Source organism: Biomphalaria glabrata, chromosome 9 (assembly GCF_947242115.1).
Source record: "Biomphalaria glabrata chromosome 9, xgBioGlab47.1, whole genome shotgun sequence".
Lineage (NCBI taxonomy): Eukaryota > Metazoa > Mollusca > Gastropoda > Planorbidae > Biomphalaria > Biomphalaria glabrata.
The window spans coordinates 33,768,624-33,789,498 of record NC_074719.1 but is presented as its reverse complement, the minus strand read 5'-3'; the positions used below and the strand labels follow the sequence as shown (position 1 = coordinate 33,789,498).

Sequence of the window (20,875 nt, the reverse complement as noted above, 5' to 3'; positions counted from 1 at the left end):
CGCAGTCCCACCCCTGAACTACATATTTAACCACATTCAGGGCAAGCAAACCATTGTCCGCGGGTGGTCGATTAAGATTTTCTTTTCGCCGTCTGTCCGCAGCAGAGATATTTCTTTTTGTCTTAAATGTGTATCCCATGACCTTTGTGAGGGACCTCCAGCTGTCTCGTTCTGATGCCGCATGCAAACAGGTGCTCTCTTCTATGTCAATTAAGGTAAGTTGATGCCTAACCTGGTCTTTAAAGCGTTTCCGTGGGGCACCTCTGTTACGTTGATCTTCTTTTAGCTCACAAAAAAAAAACACATTTATTTTATAATCGTTGCTACGTAAAATATTTCATTCTTATTGTCTAAAGAAAATTCATTATTATTTTTGTCGATGATTCTGAAATAAAGAGTTCTTTTTCCATGACTTTTTCGTGGTGTCCCGAATTATATATATAGGTAAGAGACTGTCTTGAATTGCAAAGATTAATGATGCGTGCAGGATATTAACTGACCATACGAAATTAGTTGCGATTTGCATATTTTGCCAACCTCTAATGACGTCAAAGTCTTTTTTCTACAGGAAATGTATGTAATTCTCCTTTTGTCGTCTGCGCTCTTCTTTGGGGTCTCTAATGTGAGTCCCTGCAACCTTCGTGAAAATCTCCAGCTATTTTAGAGAGTGAAAATTGGGTCGGATTGAGTATTTGTATCTTTTCCAGAATTGGGAACTTTTTATTCGCCTCCCATCTCCCATGTTGGATTGGTGACCGAACCAGCACAACTGACAAATAGGAAGAAGTCCACACCAGCTTCTAGCAGATCATGGTTAAAGCAAAATATATGAAAAGAGAAGATAGTTGTCTATTTCTTTAGACAGTGAATAATCTTTATGTACTGTGCTACTACGGTACGTATAGTGGTCTTCAACATTTAGGATAAGGCTATTCACATTGATTTTTGGAATTTTCAGTTTGGGAATTTCTTGAGCATGATGATGGTAGGCAGACCGTAAGAGGCAGCAGCCTTTGAAAACTTATTAACGGTAAGTTAAAGCTTCTTATTGAAGTTAGATCTTAGGTCGCCTTTGTATCTTATTTCTTTTTGACCCAATTGCAGTAGCACGAGAATAGAGATAACTCCTTAAAATTACAATTTTAGATATGATAGATGTAATGTATTTACAAACCAACAACACTGAGTCTGTCTTAGTGTCTAATTTCTGTATTTAAGCTATAATTTGTAACATTAAATGCTATTCAACCTTAGTTAGTCCTATATTACACCATTAGTAAAATCATGGGCGTAGCCAGTGGAGGTGTTAAGGTTGAACCCCCCTCCCACCACTACCACCAATAAATTCCCTCCCAGGCGGTTGGAATTCAGTAACAGTTTTTTTTGTTGCTTTTTTTGTTTATTATAAGTGATATTTTAATATAAAACTATCAAGTGCCTCAGCAAAGCCATAGTGGGTTTTGAGTTTAAGCTTCCAAACAGAGTTTTTTTTTTTTTACGTTAACCCCCCCTCCTCTTAAAAATAGAAATAAAGCAAACAAGTCATCAAGAGACGTTTTGAGTTTAAAAACTCCCACCAGAGTGTTTAAAGTGTAAAACCTTTCGAAACCCCCACTATTGGGTTTTGAGGTTAAAAACCCCTCTTCAATATACAACTAGAGCCACATACAGTCACAAAATTCTAATAGCGTAGTTAAGGAAGGGTGTTGAGTTTAATCCCCCCCCCCAAGAAGAGAGTTTTGACTCAATAACCCAACTACAGCGGGTTTGACAGTTAAAACGCCCTCTTCAATATTATCTTTAATTATTATACAGTGGACAATTTTGAGTTATAAAAAAATCACATGGTTTTGACGATAAAGCTCCCCTTTTAAAAAAAAAATCGAAAGCAAACTACAATGACCAATTTCCATTATAATGCTATCTAAGATGAGTCAACCCTCCCCTCTTTGGATCAAATTACTTAATTTGATTAGCGTAGCCAAAAGGGGTTTTGCGGGATCCTTTCTTTATGCTCGCTCTCCATGAGGATCTATCTAGTGCCACTTTTCACTTTTTCCCACTTATTAGTGTCGATTTTGAAGAGCTTCATGTCGCGTTTGCAAACATCACTATACTGTTAAAGTAGACGACCAGCGGCTCTCCTGCCTTCTGTTAGATCAACATATAGAATATATTGTGGAAGTCGACCTTGAGGCATTTTATGAACGTTTACGGACCAAGCTTACTTCAACTGATACATTTTGTGAATATTGTCTTTGTTTCCCCCTAAATTGTGAAAATTTATTCAAATTTTATTTTATTAAAATGCGATCCTATATCCTTTTTTTATTATTGAAGAGAGAACTTTTAAATTATCTTAAATAAAACAAAAAGTGTAATGTATTTTTTTTTAATTAATACTGGTCTACATTTTATTTGATAAATATAAAAATATTAAACGCTTCACTACTTACTGTTCCAAGAACTTCGAAACTAAACATTGGTACACAAACGATATCGGAATTTTCCTATTATTTTCCTCGTCATATATTCTTAAAAAAATAAACGTCAGGGGAGTATTGAATTGTTTTTACTTTTTAAAAAAATCTATTTGACAATGTATTTAAAGGTTACAATGATAACACAAACTCTCTTTATGATCTTTTTTTTTTTTTACCTTTATATTTGAAATGTTAAATTTCTTATAACAAACGCTAATGTTCTGTTAGATTTTTCAATAATTACATCAATATGGAATTTTATAAATTTCATTATCTTAACACCAGGTGTTTGATGTTTTCCATCTGCAAGACTGGTTTACCATAAATAAGATAAGTGGTATTTTTTTTGGGTCTAAATTTTATTTTAGTCTTAATAGTTCAACATTTTCTGGCTGGAAAGACATTCTTTAATTTAATCCTAATTTCTGTAATTCATCTTATTCTCTTTGTAAATTTTCTTTGTCTAATTTTGTTTTTATTGTTCTAAATCATCCAACTTTGTTCCTGAACTAATGCAATTTAGTAGATCATTTATGTAAACTAGAAACGGTAATGGGTCTTAGAATGTTTCCTGAAGTACATCTGATTTTATTGTTTTGTTGTTGATTAAGCGCCATTTATTATTACTGTTAGGTTTTCTTCGAATTAGGAAGACCTAAATCTATTGATATAATGAATCATACTATATAACTAAAAAAAAACACAACGATAATCCCAAAGTATTTTAGCATCTCTCAGACTTGTAAAGAGTATGGCCTAACCATTAGCACAAAGAAAATTAATGTTATTGGATGACCTGCTATAGCACCACCCTCCATCCTCATTGACGATAACAAGTTAGATGCCATGAATTCTCCTACTTTGGAACTAAAATTCAAGATAACCTGTCTCTAGAAGAGACCTTCGCAAGACTCCGACCAAGAGTTTTGGAAAACCAGAAGCTCACCACAGCTACAAGGCATGCGTCCTTAGCACGCTACTGTACGGCAGTGAGTCGTGGACTACCTACACAAAGCAAGAGAGAAAACTAAACTCACTCTAATTGAGCTGCTTTCGAAGGATGTTGAAAATAACAAAGAAAGAAAGAGTGTGTAATACTGAGATTCTCGCGAGAACGGGCTTTCCCAGCATCTTTACAGTCCTCAGGCAACTCCGCCTGCGCTGGCTCGGACATGTTCGCCGGATGGAAGACAATTGCATCCCGAAAATCATTCGTCAGGCTGAAGAAAAACTGGTCGCCCCCACCTCAGTTACGATGGTGTAATAAAATGGTCTCTTGCTAGTTTTTTAATGGATTCCCAGCTCTTTCATGTCCTCTTGGCTTCATCTAGTATACTGCGTCGCCATGTTCTTTTTGGTCTTCCTCTACGTCTTGTTCCCTGGGTGTTCCACTCTAAGGCTTGTCTAGCTCTGTTGTTGATATCTTTTCTAATCTTTTCTAAGGGTGTGAACAATCCATCTCCACTTCCTCTTTAAGATCTGCAATTCTATATTTTTCTGCCAAATCATCTCCCACAGTTTGATTTTTTCTACTTTGTCAAAGTAAAATGGCTTCTATTTGCTCATTATTATCTAATTTATTTTGAAAATCACCAATTTGTCATATTAGTTTATGTGAGTTTCACCTGAACTACATTTCTTATAGCCATGTTGGTATAGTTTAAGCATATTATGTTTATCTAAGTGATTTATAATTTGGCAACGTATTATGTATTCTAGTATTTTACATTTGGTAAGTGGTTAGTGATACGTGTGAGTACCATTGGGCATCAGGAAACACAGGCAGAGCTATGTACAAAGAAATGACTATACCAAACAAATAGGACTGTATTAACTTCGTCACCCACAAAGAGCAATCTACGATCTTCCAATTTAGTTCAGTACACACACCTCTGTTAAATTACTCTCTTTAACAAAATAAATCCCACACAACTCCCCCTTTTTAGACATTTCGAAACTGTAGAACATATCCGCTTTTAAAGCCCCTTCCTATTCCACCTTGTCTAAACAAAAGAGATCAAAATTCAGCAGCAAAATGCTGACTAAAAGAAGAAGTCAATACTTTCCCGGATCAGATTTTTCTCTTTTTTAAGTAGGGAAGTAACATTAATTTTTTTCCATTCCCTTTATTACTCAACCCTGATCAGGTTATACCTGAAAAAGTATTGTAAACACTTTTGTTATCTCGTGGCTTAGATCCTTGAGTAATTAGCTGGAATACGATCAGGTCCAGATGCTTTATTTTGGTTTTATGCTAGTTAATAATTGTTTGATCTTTTTTTTTGTACATTTTTATCTTCTATGTTTTCTACTTGGTTTAAATTTTGCAAGGTGTCTGTAAAGTGGGGCTGAGAATGTGTATTTATTGTATTTATTGAGGATGTGATCTTTTATTTAGCTATCTTTATGTGTTAAGTTATCTTTACTTTTCAATGGAGCTACTCTTGTTGTTTTAAGTTTCTTTAATTTAATTCTCATATATTTCTTTGCTTACGTATTCACTGTTCAGCCTTCTGCTATTTTTATGAGTTAGGTGTTGAGTTTTAATATTTTTCAGAATATTTTTATGGACACTTAATTTTTTTAATTATTTTTTTTAATAGGTTTTCTTTTTGTTAGCAAAGTTTATTAAATTTATTAAACCAGCATCTTTTTGATTCACGAGTATATAGTTTGTTTAGAATTTTCTCTAATGTTTTTAAGATGGCTTTTTAGACAGTTCCAGAAATCATTAATTTGTTAGTTAAAATCTCTTTCTGATAGAAAAGATTTTTAAATATTAAGTGCATCTTGATTTTATTGTGTTATGTTAAATGTAACATATAAATTATGACTAGAGTCTGATGCGAATGTACATTTTTAGCGGCCTCCGAAAGGGGAAAAGACGCTATTAATTTTGTGTGGCCTGTCTGTCCGTCTGTCCGTCCGTCCCGTTTAAATCTCAGAAACTAGAAGAGAAAATGAAAATCAGACATCATGATATTTTAGATCATTCGAAGTTCTGATGCAACGACTGCTTTTTTTCTTTTCCGAAAGTGAACCAACTAATTTTTAAAATTCTATATGCAAGCAGATTTTTCAAAAAAATTACACCATTTTTCAATGAAAAACTTCAGGGGACTTAAGTCTTATTAAAAAAGTTCACAAGCTTCTTTATTAATAAATCAAGCTTCATTCATAGATTCGCGCATTGGTACCTAAAAAATTCAAGTGATGTCAACTAAGGTCACGATTGAAAAAGTATCAATGGATCATTATAAAAAATGATTTTCCATTTATTAACTAACTCATGGAATAGAATACTGATTCGAATGTTGTTTTTAAAAAGAATTTTAATACGAACGTCGTTTCAGTTGTAAGTTTTAAAAAAACACTACTTTTAACAACGCAGCTTTCACACATCTCATTAGGGCTTAGGCTATACACTTGACAACAATCTGAATCTAAATTAAAATAAATAGAGGCCAGATCTACTTATACGAGTTGTAGTCTAGATATAGTAATTTTTATAGCAAGATTATAGATCTAGATCTAGACTTAGATATAGACTTAGAGTCTTAGATCCAACTCTATATCTAGACTTTGAATAGAAATAGACAGACTCAAACTTAGAATGACTTAAATCTAATTCTATATCTAGATAAGGAAAGATTTTAAATATTTTGTCGATTTAAATATGTGTTTCCGTAATGTAGTGGTTATCACATCTGCCTAACATGTAGAAGGTCCTGGTTCGAAACCCAGTTGAAACTTCTTTTTTATTTTAGTTAATTAAAATTTTTTTAAAGTATATCTTTTACTGCCTAATATGTTCTATCCTCTATCAATGTCTAGATCTGTCCGTCTGTCTCTAGGTGGACCACTTCGGGGGCCGATTTTAAGTTTGTGTGTCCACACAAACTGTCTTTGCAACCTTGTTTTTTATAGTTATGATGCTTTGTTTGGTGCAATGCACAAATTGGAAGACAGATTTCCTTACGGACAATAAAGATTATTATTATAATTATAATTATTATTATTATTATTAATTGTTCCAGAGCTTATGTTTTTTTTTAGTTTTATATTGCTTACTGTAATTAGACTATTTTTTTTAACGATATCATGATCCATGGATTTACATTAGTTATCAAATAATAGTTCTAAGGCCTATATCAGTAATATAAGTATCGCATTTCAATTGACTGGATAATTGAATGCTATTCCAGACAGAGTAGTGTAGACTAAAAGTGACAGTGACATAAATTAATGAAAATAATGTCACCGTATCACAGATTAACAATTATTTTATTAAACTGTATTTCATATAGTAACACAAAATTGTATCATAATACAATTAATATTTCTGTATCAATTATTTCATTACAAAATGCAATGCAAATTAGAAAACACATGATTAGTATAAAAGAAAAGGTCTCTAAAAAAGAAAAATTATACACACGTGATTGTCTATGATTATTTATACTCTCACTCTCACACACGCAGTCAAACCTAACTCACTAGTTGAAATTTGATTTCAATCGGGATAGATAGAAAAATCATAAATACTTATAGTTTCCTAATTTGCCATGTATTTAGAAAAACCAACACATTTTTAAGTTCACTTTCAAAACGGCGGAGCTTTACTTGTACAAAACTATTTTTCTCTCAGTTTCGTCTAAATTCAATTCAATAAAGCCACCTGCATTTATTTTATAACACTAAATAATATATGTTCCTATAATTTTTGTCATCATTCAATCCACTATTTTGCGCGTAACTTTTTAATTTTTATTTTGTATGTTTAATTTAAACATTTTTGTTATGTCTTTTCATTTTATCTTCCTATTTTTAAGAGAAAAAAAAAAAATGGAAAAAAATAAAAAGAATCCTAAAAACCTTTCTCACTTTAATTTAGATGGCGCGCGTGTGTGTGGAGAAAAATACTACTATATGAGATGGAAAATCTGTATTACATATTTATGTGTTCTGGATAAAAACTAAATAATTGTCATATTTTTTAAAAAGAGGTAAAGTTATTTATGGTAGGGTCATTTCTTATTTTATATATATTAATATAATTTTTTATAAGGGTTCCGTGTGTGGGAGGTATAGTTATGGTCTATAAATAATGAATTAAAACTTGTGTAGAGCGTTGGCCTCTAAAGCGCGGACTGCATGGTTAATAGTAGTTTCACTTTACCAGGGCAGATTTTGCGAATTGCTGGGCCCAATTCATTGGATACTTCCGAGACCTCTCTTCTAATTTTTTTTTACAACTCTTACTATTAATTAGATCATTATATAAAAAAATATTATACAATATGCATAGGAAGCAACACAAATACAATAGGCGCCTTTGATTTAATTAAAGTTACGTCAATCATAAGATATACTAAATATGTTCACCTTTAAAGTCTGTGACAAGAGCCTTGACTGAATGTAAATTGCGGAGCCCAACCAAACAAGGGGCCTATTTTGGATCAAGGCCGGCCCTACACTATACAACTCTTCCATGAGATTGGTAAAACTTAATGTTTCAACCATACTAGCTTCAATAATGTGTAGACCAATATGTGTTTAGTTTGAGGGCAAAAAGAGACTAACGATGCATGTTTCCAGAGAGAATGCAACCTTTTTTTTTCTGCAACTGATGGACCAAAATGTTTGAGCGGTGTCTAAACTGTGTAAGACTGGCCTTTCGATTAGATGATGCAAATTAAACAGAAAAGGTTTCGGTCAAACTGAACGCACATAGAATTTAGTGTGCATATTCTTATCTAGCGGATTTCTGTGGGAGAGAACTACACAAAAGCCCATAGCCCAAGACATCACAAAACGAAAATGGAGCTGGATAGGACACACCCTGCGATAACCAGCTACCAATGTTGCAAGGCAGGCATTTGACTGGAACCCGCAAGGAAAGAGGAAAGTGGGCAGACCCAAGCAAATCTGGAAGAGGTCAGTCATCAGTAAAGCTGAGGGCACTGGAATGACTTGGGAGCAAATGAAGAAAGCTGCTCAGAACCGAGTTCCGTGGAGAGGTGTGGTTGCGGCCCGTTACTACAGTCTGAAACTGATCTGGTCTGTCAAAAACGCAAACTAAAATTATATCGCCCTAACCCCTGGGAGTACACAGGATTAAGAGAGAGGGATTTCTGGTAGTTTGATTAAAGGCGTTTAAAGATAAAACATAATTTCTAGAATTAAAGGGTATAAAGAAAGTGGCGGAATGAGGGGCGACTAAGTGCGTCATGCTAACAAATGTTTTGTAGGTAAAATTGTTATTCAAGGCTGTTCATTTACGTGTTTCAAAATGTAATTCGCTTAAGATAAATACTAACCGACTAGTTCATTTAAACGTAGCGAACCTCTGTTAACAGGTAATACTTGTACAAATTATTGATTAATTGGAATAAAAAAAGCCAAATATCTTTGCTACCTATCTATTGGTATTGATACAAATCTCTACCATCTAAAAATTAAGGAAGTGATATTCATATTTCAGTCAATGTTTTATTCCAACAAAGATATAGTCTCATTGCTATAGTTATGTCCAGATGCCAAACTTCCACAGTGGACATACGCACCATACCCCAGACAGTGGACACAAGCACCACTACTTCCTGGACAGGTTGCTGTTAAATACGTGAGCATATTAAAATCAACTTTGAATTTTACTTTATTCTTCCACTGCCCAAGACTTAACTGTTTACTGCACCCATGTGGATGTGACACTATAAACATTATTTTGTCAACATCTCTAGTATGTTTGTATTTATCATTTACTTTCTTAGAGAGGTAATTATAATGTTTTACCATGCTGTTAAGCTTATCAACTAGTTTTTCATCACAAGTTACACAATCGAAAAGACACCAGTCTTTAGAAATATTTTTGAATAGGTGATATTCTACACCTTTCAAAACAACTTCTGGACTATCTTCTGTATCATAGAAAAAACGAAATACAGAATGACCTGCCTCAAGACTATCAAAAATGACACTGGCTGCTGTCCGTACAATAACTGTCCACCAAATATTGTTTGGTTTTTCTGAAATTTTACATTTTTCACATGGACATTTTTTTTTCATTTCTTTCCTTACATTAATGACATTTCCACTTCCTGTTCTCAAATGTTTACTTCCTCTCATGCTGAATAGAAAATATGGAATGTTTGTGTTGGGCCAAAATTCTGGTCTTTCTGGACTGGTCAATGTGACACTTACTTTAACTGTCAGGTCAGCCGCAGCTTTAATAAACTCGTACAGATCTTCATTTCGGTAACTTGGAGGTAAGTGCTCTATTCTGAATGATTTAACAGGAATAAAATTTGCATGATCAGGATTCTTGTAACAGTCGTTTAGTAGGTTATACAGGTCAGCCTCCCCTCCTTCTGATATTTGTTGTTCATGATGACCTGTTAATAAAAGAAAATATGATACATCAATGACGAAATGCACCTTTTTTTCAATTTACTACGATATTACTACGATATTACAGTTGACTTTACTAATATCATTGGGGACTGGTGTAAGACCACTGTAAATGGATGAAAAGGATGCTTACTTTCACCGACACTTTTCAATATCTTCTTTGAAATGGTAATGCAGAATGATTTGTAAGTATTAGCGAAAAAATAATTTCTCGGTTGCACTTTAAGGTTGACATAGATAGTCTGGCAGATACAGCTAAAGTAGTAGAACTAGATGACTAGGTGATACTCATAGATAGGACAACATAAAGTACGCAATGAGTGAGAAAAACGAACTCTACTCTCTGTAACAAAGCAAGGCTTAAAATAGGCATCAGTAGTAGAATCGAAAAACTAACAAGGGTCTGAAGTTTTAAATACCCAGGAGCTATTGCTTCAGATAAAAGAACCAATATTATACTAAACTAATATTAAACTAATGGCCAGAATCGCACAGTCCACAGTAGTACTTGCACGGTAACGACATATCTTTCAAAGCTAAAATCAGACTGTTGCGTTTCTTGATCATATGCTTGCGAATTTCGGATGATAAATGCAAAATTAGAAACGAGGATTCTAGCAATGAATATATGGATCAATAATATCATCTACACAAATCTCATTAGAAAAGAAAATCCAAAACATGTTGACAATGGCAATACGGCCCCTAGATAGAGATTCTCATACGTTCTTGTTCCAAGGATCCCTTCATATAGTCAAAACTTGCCCTCGGACCCTTAAGTAAAAAGGAACATAAATGCATATTAATTAAGTAACAAAAAAAACCAACACATTTTTGTAAATGATCTTTTCTTGAGATTGTAATTGTAATTGTAATGGATTTATCAGTGATTGGGCTCTGAGTCTTTTCACGCGCAAAACAGTTTAATACCTAGTTGAGAATATCTAAGTGAAGAGTAGCTACGCATTAAACAGTCATAATGGGAGAAGTCATTATTGATCAAATTATCCGATCGGATAACTAGCGTTAAGCTTAGACGTTATTTTTAACGTTATATAATGTCAGCGACAGGTTTAAATGGAGTCCCGTTACCACAGTCTGAAACTGATCTGGTCTGTCAAAAACGCAAACTAAAATTATATCGCCAAATTAACAGCTTTTTAGGACCAAAGCATTTCTGCAGGGAACAGTACAAGGGAAAAGAAGAGTCAGCCAGAGAAAGCGATGGGAAAACATAATTAAAGAATAGACGACCTCTCATTGAAAGAGATTCTTGTCAAGACAAAAGATAGAAAGGAATGTTGAATATCGGTCGATAGATCATACTTTGAATATAAATGGTCCTACAGTCAGAATACCGTTAGATTATTATGACGATGATTAAACAATTGATGAGTTACTTAAACATATAATAACTACAATTAAATACTGCACCCTTTATTAATTTTCGGACTCGAAGACAAGCCTTATTATTATTGTTATTATTACTACATTTTTGTAAACGTTATGTTTGACTAGTATTATACATAGATGTAAGATTAAAATGTAGAATCGCGCATTAATATCAATGTGTCGCGAATGCTGTAGGATGCTGGGTTCGTGCTTCCTGGAATCACATTTAACAAGTAACCAACATAAATGGTATAGATTAGCTAGAGTGCGAATTTTAGCAGAAGAAACATAACGTTTGTTCAATAACAATATACTGCACTTCTAGTCGTTACACCAAAATATCCAGTTTGAAGTATGACTACAACCGCATAACAACGATATCAAATATACAAGTCCTTTAAAATATAACTTCACTACTAAAATACATCCGCATCACCGCAGGTAAAAATAAACTTCAATAGTATGCATCCAGCTCTAAGTACAGAAAACAACTATTAAAAATACGCTTACTGTCTCGAGTGACTTCAAGTTACTACCGTCTTCGACTGACCAAAATATACTACTGACTAAAAGTTAATTTAGTCATTTTTACTTCCTCTTTCTAAGTAAGAGGATTCAAGTGTCTTTCACCCTCATGCCTCGAGGTTAACGTGTAACAGGTAACAGAGACTGTGACAATTTTAAATATTTAAAAAGTTAATGTTACCTATGATATGAGGACAGTCAGCAACACAGGGAAAATCGGATAGGCCAGTTTCTTTACAAAAAAACTCTGAAAATACATATTTGTCATCTATATAATAATCTGTAAATGTTTGATATCAATACATATGAAATTTTTGAAAGTCCCATTTTATTGTTGTAAATAAGTAATGAATACATTTGATTCTTTAAAATATTGTCAAAATTTGTTTGCAATAATCTATACTATAAAGTATAAAGTAAGGCGTATGTATGTTGTATGTATGTATGAATGTGTGTATGTATGTATGTATGTATGTATGTATGTATGTATGTATGTATGTATGTATGTATGTATGTATGTATGTATGTATCTATGTATGTATGTATGTATGTGTGTATGTATGTATGTATGTATGTATGTATGTGTGTATGTATGTATGTATGTGACTTATAGACATCAAAACAGTTTGACCAATCATGATAAAACTTGGCAGATATGTTCCATGGGTACAAACTTATACCTTAGTGTATGTATTGTAGTCTTAAAACAAACTTAATATCCTAAATAAAAATAAAGTTGTCCGACTCTATTACAGCTATAGTATTTATGGATCTAGGCCATGGTTAACAATGTTGACATGAGAAAAGATCGAAAGGATTTAGATCTAGATCTAATTTTAAGAAATACTCTTTTCGCAGATAGTTTTTTACTTTGACACATGAAAATACAAAAGAGGATCCATTGATTTCATTATGTAATAAAATTAACCTTCGATTTTGTGTTTCAAAGGCATTTTTTACATAAATTAGTTCCTGATATCTGTAACTATAGATTTCCTAGCGAACATTCTTTTATTAGACAATACCGTAATGAATCGCTTACTAAAAATTAATTCGTTTAATTGTTTACTTTATAATCCCATCCCTAGATCTAAAACTCTAATTCAACTCTAAGATGATAAAACTTCTCTTTGCACAGATAGTTTTATACTTTAACACATGAACATACTAATTATAGTCAATTCATTTCATATTTTGATCAAAATAAACATTCAAATTTGGTTTTCTAAAGCATTTTTAACAGACTACATTCGTTTACGAAAGCTGCGAAGCCCAGTTGAGATAGGCCTAGATCTATATTCATTCATGAATCGCGTACTAAAAATTATTTCGTTTAATTGTTTACTTTATCATCAAAATTCATTTAACAAAGCTATCGCTCTTTTCGTTTTTAATAGATATGAATGTATCGGCTTCGGGTAAACCCATTTTCGCAAAACTAATTTTATTTTCGTAGCGAAAGAGAAAAAAACTTGAAAGGATCATTAGCTAAGTTTAACATACATCTAAATCCAATCCACTAGATTAGTAAACACAAACCTAGACCCGCAGGCCGCGGGTAATGTCAGGCTAGTTTAAATAAAAAGGAGGAAAGAGATTGAATTTAAAATTTTGTGAATTTGGATATGTTTATGCACTATAAAAAATGAACAAATTTTTAGTATTAATTATGTTATTGACCGTCTATTTTTAAATTCAATATATTCATTTTTATTTTCTTTAATTAAATGTTTAACTAACCTGAAATTTCATTCATTTTTTTCCTCTTCATTTCTCTCTCAAAATTCATCACTTTTTTTGAGTGTTTTGCTAAAGAACGTAATATAAATAATACAGTGTTTCAGTTTTAGTTGTTTTTGTTTTTTTTTTCTTTTTAATTAAATATTTTAATCTTTTTTATATCAAAACTTTTTTTGAAATTATTAGATCCTAAATTAAAACAATAGTTTCAACTACTTACAAATATTTTCCTTAACTTCAAGGACGTCTTTTTCCAGAATGCTTATACGTTCAAGCGCTTGCACAAAATGTAAATTGTCTGCATTTTTTAAATGAAAAAAGAAAAACAAAGGGTTGGAAATATGTCTCCAAAGAAAGTAATAAAAAAAATAGCTACATATTTTTAAAATCAAACACCTAAAAATTACTATAAAATTTCCACGCCTATCAAATTTTATCTTTGTTTAATAAAATCACATATTTTTTAAATCAAATGTTATTAAATATTTTTTTAAGAAGACCAAAAAATCATAACAAACAAAATGGTTTTTTTTTAATGTTTAATTTCATATTGAAAAGTCCTATATATTCTAGAAATGTATTAATATATAAAAAACTATGAATCTAGAATTTGTGTTTTATAACTTCTCCCTCATAAAAATGGGTGACCGGTCACTTCGTCCCCGGTCACTTCGTCCCCGGTCACTTCATCCCCGGTCATTTCATCCCCGGTCACTTCATCCCCGGTCACTTCATCCCCGGTCATTTCATCCCCTGGTCACTTCATCCCCCGGTCACTTCATCCCCCGGTCATTTCATCCCCTGGTCACTTCATCCCCCGGTCATTTCATCCCCTGATATTTTCATCATCTGTTCATTTTATCTAACTAATTGTAATTTTAAAAAGCATTAAATGAGCAATATTTAATGTATTCCTTTTTTATTTAAATGACAAAATTGTAACAGAATAAAGTTAAAATTAAATGCCATTAAAAACTATAAAAATTTAGCATGTAAAAATAAAGAGGTAATGTAAAAAAAGTGTTTTTGTGTTTATCTACATCAGTAAGATAAGCTACCGATTGTAAGTACAGAAGACGATCCATCGATTCATATTGATGAACAATGTTTGTTATTCTCTTAGCCAGTGTTGCATATTTCTTCCTTGGGCGTTCTTCAGTGCCGGCGCTAGCCTGTAAAACTGATGCCTTGTGCAACTGACTATCCTTTCGTAAACCATCTAGAAATGTCCACATAGTTGGATGGTGGCATGAAAATAGAGATTGGAGGGCGTGATGCCAACCCTCCACAGCGTTATTCGTTCTCGCAACACCACCGATTACGTCCAGGTATTTAGTCCATGTACTTGGAGGGAATAAAGCTGAAGCATAGTTATCTCCTCTGCCACGCTGTTTGCGACCACGTACATAGGTATGCTCGAAGTAGGATAACAGTTCCGGCATCCGATCGTGTTGTGGCATGGAATCAGCGAGTAATTCTAAGGAAACACTAATGTGTTCTTCACGTACATAGGCCAAAGCCGAAAGACATCTTACCATGCCACGTAACTCGTTACAACCGTCATAGTCACTTTTCATGCCCAATTCATTGACTTTACGTAATACAGCTTGACAGAGGTGAAAATAACTTCCCGTTAATCTGCATGTCTGAAACTTCTCTTGTAAAGCTGTCATGGGGGCTTTCTCAAAGTCTGTAACAATAATTTCTGGTGTTACATTTGGTACAAATTCTTTAATTGCTTCCAGCAATCTATCATACGTAATCTGGTTTTGTCCTGAAGCAAGCAGTACAACACTGATGGAATCACACCCTGTGCATATTGAAAGTGAATTGTGTAGAGTTGATAAAATAAACAGGGGACAACTTTAAAAGTACCATCGACAAACCAACATTTGCTACGTCCGAGCCATTCTAGTAACTGTCGGTCACCGAAAACTAGAAATCGATTATTTTCGCTTTTCTCCAAGGAGTCGTATAATAGAAACTCTTTGTACACTGCTGGTACCTCAAAGTTTGCCTCAGCCGTAAGAGATGGCAAAGCTCCACCAATGTCTTTGTTTCTGAGTCGTTCACGATGTCGTCTGAGAGTCCTGCTTATAACACTTTTCTGGGCAAAGTCATCAGAACAGAAGGAGGTAAGTCGATGATTACATTAGCCTGACAAGCCCCCGGTGTTGTTGTGGTTTCCGACATCTTCTCCTTCATTTTTCTACTGCGTTCTTTGCAATGGCTTTATCTCTGTTACATTCATGATTGTGAGTAGATGATTGATTGATTACATCATCTTGGGCAGTAACTAATGTTGAGCCAGAATTCATATCCTTCATAAACTAGGATAGATCTGCCTTTACTACTTAATGTGAACTCCAGAGGCATTTCTCTAACAGTTCGTGTAGCCAGGCAATGTTGGCTATTTGAAATAGAAAACTGCTGATCACTTATAAAACCTAAAAACGATGCTGTGGAGTGGGAAAAAATACATCAGATCGACGCCTACTGGCAGAGAGAGAGAAAAAGAGAGAGAGAGAGAGAGTCACACCCTAAATATACATGCAAGATTATTTCCAATAAGCACTAAAACAATTAATATTAAGTACATAGGAAACTCATCATGATGGGCATTTATGTTCACATAATATAGACCCACCAATTTCGATATCTAAAATGAATATCAATAAACAAAATACATACTTACATTTACGTGTAGAAATGAAATATCGATAGAAATAGTCCTATAACACAATTTGTAACTTTAATGTTTAAAAGTAAGTCCGCCTTTATTAGAAAAAAATAAAACCTTATTTCAAGGCTAAAAATGACTCGCCCATTTTCAAGAAAGAGCGATTGAAAAAATAAAATAAAGTGAAACATGGTCGTACTTTCACCACACCTTGGCCTTTGATGGTTAGTTATCAGCGGCACGGTCATAATTATTGTAATCGCACATCTATCTCTCAAAAGATTTCCTCTACTTGAACCACACCTTGGCCTTTGATGGTTAGTTATTAGCCGCATGGTCATAATTATTCTAATCGCACTTCTATCTCTCAAAAGATTTCCTCTACTTGAACCACACCTTGGCCTTTGATGGTTAGTTATTAGCCGCATGGTCATAATTATTCTAATCGCACTTCTATCTCTCAAAAGATTCGCACTACTTGCACTACACCTTGGCATGTGATCATTTCGCTATAGATAAGTGCACATCCAGATTTACCATATAATAGATTTCTTATTAAGAATACAAAGTGGAAGAGGAAACACCATAAACGCATTAGTAATATGTCATAAAATGTCAAAAAGAAAGCATTCTACATAATCATATTTATATATAAAATATTTAATTGGGGATGAAATGACCGGGGGATGAAGTGACCGGGGGATGAAGTGACCAGGGGATGAAATGACCAGGGGATGTAGTGACCGGGGATGAAGTGACCGGGGATGAAATGACCGGGGATGAAGTGACCGGGGATGAAGTGACCGGGAACCTAAAAATGTCATTATATGATTACATAGTTAAAATAATATGACAGATTTTATTTTTCTATTTTGTTAGTCTAAACGAAATAGATTATTTGTGATTAATAATGTGCTTTTTTATTTTATTTTAAACAATTGTGAAAAGAAATATTTAAAAAAATTTGAAGGATTTAGTTTATTTTATTAAAATTAGTAGTGAGGAAAAAAGGTAATTTCGAGATGATGAAAAGATGAAAGCCAATTTGTTTTCAATTTGTATTTAAATCAGGGGCGTAACTAGGAATTTCCCATCGTCTTGGGGCCCGGGGGGCTTGACCTTTTTTGGGGCCCCTTCATTTTGCGTAATATTTAATTTTTAATGTAAAAAACACTTATTTTGGGGCCCCTCTCAAGTGGGGGCCCGGGGGGATTTTCAAATTCTCCCCCCTCCTCCCCCCACCCTAGCTACGCCACTGATTTAAATACGAAAATACAATTATTGTTTTTTACATTTAAGTGTTCTGTGAATATTGCTACAACAATCAAAGATCAATAACAAAAAGTTAAGCAAAAATATAAAACTACAAAACAGTGGAAAATATGCCTACACTTTATGTGTTCCTGTAAATAGTAATTCTTAAATCATTTATAATTATAATTTCCTTAAAACACATTATTTTGTTCATTAATTATTTCCCAAAATAAAAAACAACATTATTATGACAACTTTATATTTCAAAGGAGAGAAAAAAGTATTATAGATATAATAGACTTTAATACTAGTAAAATCTGGTTTACGTTTATTTAATAAGAAAGAAAAAAAATGATTTAGAAGATAGAACAAGTTGAGAATAAAATAATGAGAGTTAAAAAAATAGAAAATAAAAAGACAATTCTTTAGAGATATTAAAAAAGACCTGCATTATAACACCCCAGTAATACACATACACATAAGAAAAAGACTCTACGTCTATCTTTTTATGCTATTAGGATTTGTTTTGTGGGTCTTTTTTTAGACAGCGTATAAAATGAGGCGGAAATAAGTAAAATATGTAAAAATAGGTAGACTTAGACTTAAAAGAAATGCTTTAAAAATGCGGAATCTATGTTCTATTTTTTTTTTATTGATAGACTGGGATCTTTTGTTAAAATACCGAAAATAAAATTCAAATGTTTTATAGAAAGCTTGCATTTTTGTTTTGCGAATTGCGTTTGTCGAGCTGCGAATATGTCAAACTGGTGCTTAGTAATAGTAATCAATGAGTGGCATTTTTGCGTATATGCAGTAGATAAGCGATGCAAGGCCGTTAGTTGGACATACCACTATTTCTAGCAATATAAAAAAAATTACATAGTAGTATAAAAGAAAGAAATAAGTAATTTCATTCTACAATTTTATAAAGTTGACTCATTTAATTATTTTTTTTATTACATAACTCATCAATATTTAAGTATATGTAAAAAGCATATACCAAAGAATCCAATTATAAAAATAGATAAATTAATTAATATAAAATTATAGCTTCTGCTTGCCTTTTTTTTAAATTTATAAAATAAATGCTTAGACACTTAAAAACTTTATAAAAATCTGGTACAATAGTAAAGTTAATACAAGCATTATAGATTCTTCTAACAATATTAATAGTATCTGAAATTTTTTAACCAGAAATCTAACTGTATCAAGTAGAAAATAATATTTTTATAAATAAAATGCATTATTTAAAACAAAATGAATTCTATTTTACTATAGTGCAGAAATGGGCAAACTCCGGCAGACATGCTAAATACAATACGTTGAAAAATCCAAGCCGTTATATATTTTATAATAATACTGTATCAATATCTTAATAAAGAAAGTATGATTCAAAGAGAAATTATTAGTAGAACGATTAAATGTAAAGCTACAACGGAAAATCTGGTTTCGGAGCCCCGATGGCATGGTGACAGTGGTAAGACCACTGCTCTAAGCGAATTCCTGCAGCCACCACCAAAAGGCGAAGGTATTTTACCTCTTCGGATCCGGTCAGTATGGAAAAGTGTTCAATGTTTAATGTAACATAAAAAGTAAATATTTTAAATATGATTTTTTATTGTGGACTGTAAACATTTTTCCCGTTGTGGAAATTTATTTAACTGAAATTTAAATGTTTAAAATTTTAAGTTCAAAAGAAAACTATAATAGTTTCCATATCTTGATATTTTTAATAATTTAACCAAATTATGACGAATTATTAACAAAAGTTCCGTGTTTTTAAATCGCATTAGTATAAATTTTATATTTTAAGATTGTTTCAATTACTCTATATTCTAACATAATTAATTATAAAGCCATGTCAAAATACAGTCAAATATCTGGCAGTTTATTGTGTCCTTTTACCTAAATAATCTTGTTTTTGTAAGATGATTTCCATTTTGTTCGAGTTATCTTGATGCATTTGATCAATTATTTCCGACTTGTTGCTTAAAACGTTAATCTAGAAAAATAATTATTTATGTTATTATTAATGATATATTGTTTCAAGCATTATTACTATATAGTCCTATATTTAAAAACAAGTTTTTTTTAAGTATCGGGAAATTTACGTGTCTGGGAATCAAGTGTCTGGGTCTTAGACTTATATATACTATATCTAGACAGGATATCTTTAACACTACAAAAAATGTCGTGAATTTTTTTTAGAAAGTTGGATCAAGGCGTTGTTTTGTAAAGTAGTTAAAAGAGGTTAAGTTTTTTTTCGACCCTAACCTATGTAACATATAATTTAATTTTTAGATCTAGATCTAGCAATTGAACATCAAAAATAAGAGTACTCTCGTCTCATAATTATTATTTTGCAATTTTTAGATACATAATCTAGAAAGATCTAGGTAATCAATCTATTTAAATTTACATAAGATGATTTAAATCAACATGAATTATTTTGATCTAGGATTTTTGAAACATTATTTCAATGGAAATAAATAGAAAATGGCGTGAATATCCGAGAAATGATTTTGCATTATTTCTAAACTTTGAAAACTAAAAATCATTACTTTTCAAAGACAGAAAAGATTGAGTGGGGTGACTCTCCTTTGAGCCTGATAAAAGAGTTTACGTACATAATATATATATATATATATATATATATATATATATATATATATATATATATATATATATATATATATATATATGTGAATCAATCAATCACGGATAAGAATTTATTTCCGGTTTCGAGTCTAGATATAATATATAAGTCTATGGTCTGGGTATAAAGTGACTGGGGAAAAATGAACATTATTTGTCTAAAAATTAGATGTCTGTGCAGTAAAGGGAAACTCCGATGGTTTTTCAAATTTGAGTTCACATATTTAAATTCTGCGTAATTAGTTGTAATAGTAAACATTTTAACATTTGTAATTTAAATACTTAGAAATATTTAAATTTAATTTCTTATAAACTAAACAGTAAATTCTTGTCATGTAAAAAAAAAAACTACAACAAAGAAAAAGATCTTTGATATTTTTTTGGTTTTTAGGTTTAACATACGTCACTTACCTCAACAATACTGAAAGCGAATCTAGATCTATAATCGTATTGCTTTATTCTTACAGTGGCTGTTTGGCTTAGTGACGGCCTAGTACATAGCTATGATACTTACCGGTAAAGTTATGTAGATTTATTAGGATAACCAACTCGATATTTGAAAAAAAAACAAAAAGACATTTTCATCCACACCCCTCCTCTTCCCATCTGTCCTTATAAATAAATAGACCTTTTGTCCGACTGATTCTAACAAACTGGTCTTTGTAATGCTAGCCAAGAACTTTAGTTGGCTATGTGTAGTCGGTCATGGAAAGACAGCCACGCGATAGTGTTTATT

The 20,875-nt window shown here is 32.5% G+C and overlaps 2 protein-coding genes across 4 annotated transcripts in view; both read right to left on the bottom strand.

The window, feature by feature from the left end:
• LOC129928227 (uncharacterized) overlaps window positions 1-2,492 on the bottom strand; it is a 43,521-nt gene extending 41,029 nt beyond the window's left edge. For all 3 annotated transcript variants that reach the window (XM_056041520.1, XM_056041523.1, XM_056041524.1), the window contains exon 1: window positions 2,457-2,492. In XM_056041520.1, coding sequence (XP_055897495.1) covers window positions 2,457-2,483 — 27 coding nt within the window. In that variant the 5' untranslated portion in view covers window positions 2,484-2,492. The remainder of the gene's footprint in view (window positions 1-2,456) is intronic.
• A 4,256-nt stretch (window positions 2,493-6,748) lies between these two features.
• The window catches only part of LOC106073650 (uncharacterized), a 34,263-nt gene continuing 20,136 nt past the window's right edge, over window positions 6,749-20,875 (bottom strand). The window contains exons 6-10 of the mRNA XM_056040875.1: window positions 19,390-19,486; window positions 13,771-13,848; window positions 13,551-13,619; window positions 11,992-12,057; window positions 6,749-9,877 (exon numbers count right to left, since the gene is read on the bottom strand). Coding sequence (XP_055896850.1) covers window positions 8,976-9,877; window positions 11,992-12,057; window positions 13,551-13,619; window positions 13,771-13,848; window positions 19,390-19,486 — 1,212 coding nt within the window. The 3' untranslated portion in view covers window positions 6,749-8,975. The remainder of the gene's footprint in view (window positions 9,878-11,991; window positions 12,058-13,550; window positions 13,620-13,770; window positions 13,849-19,389; window positions 19,487-20,875) is intronic.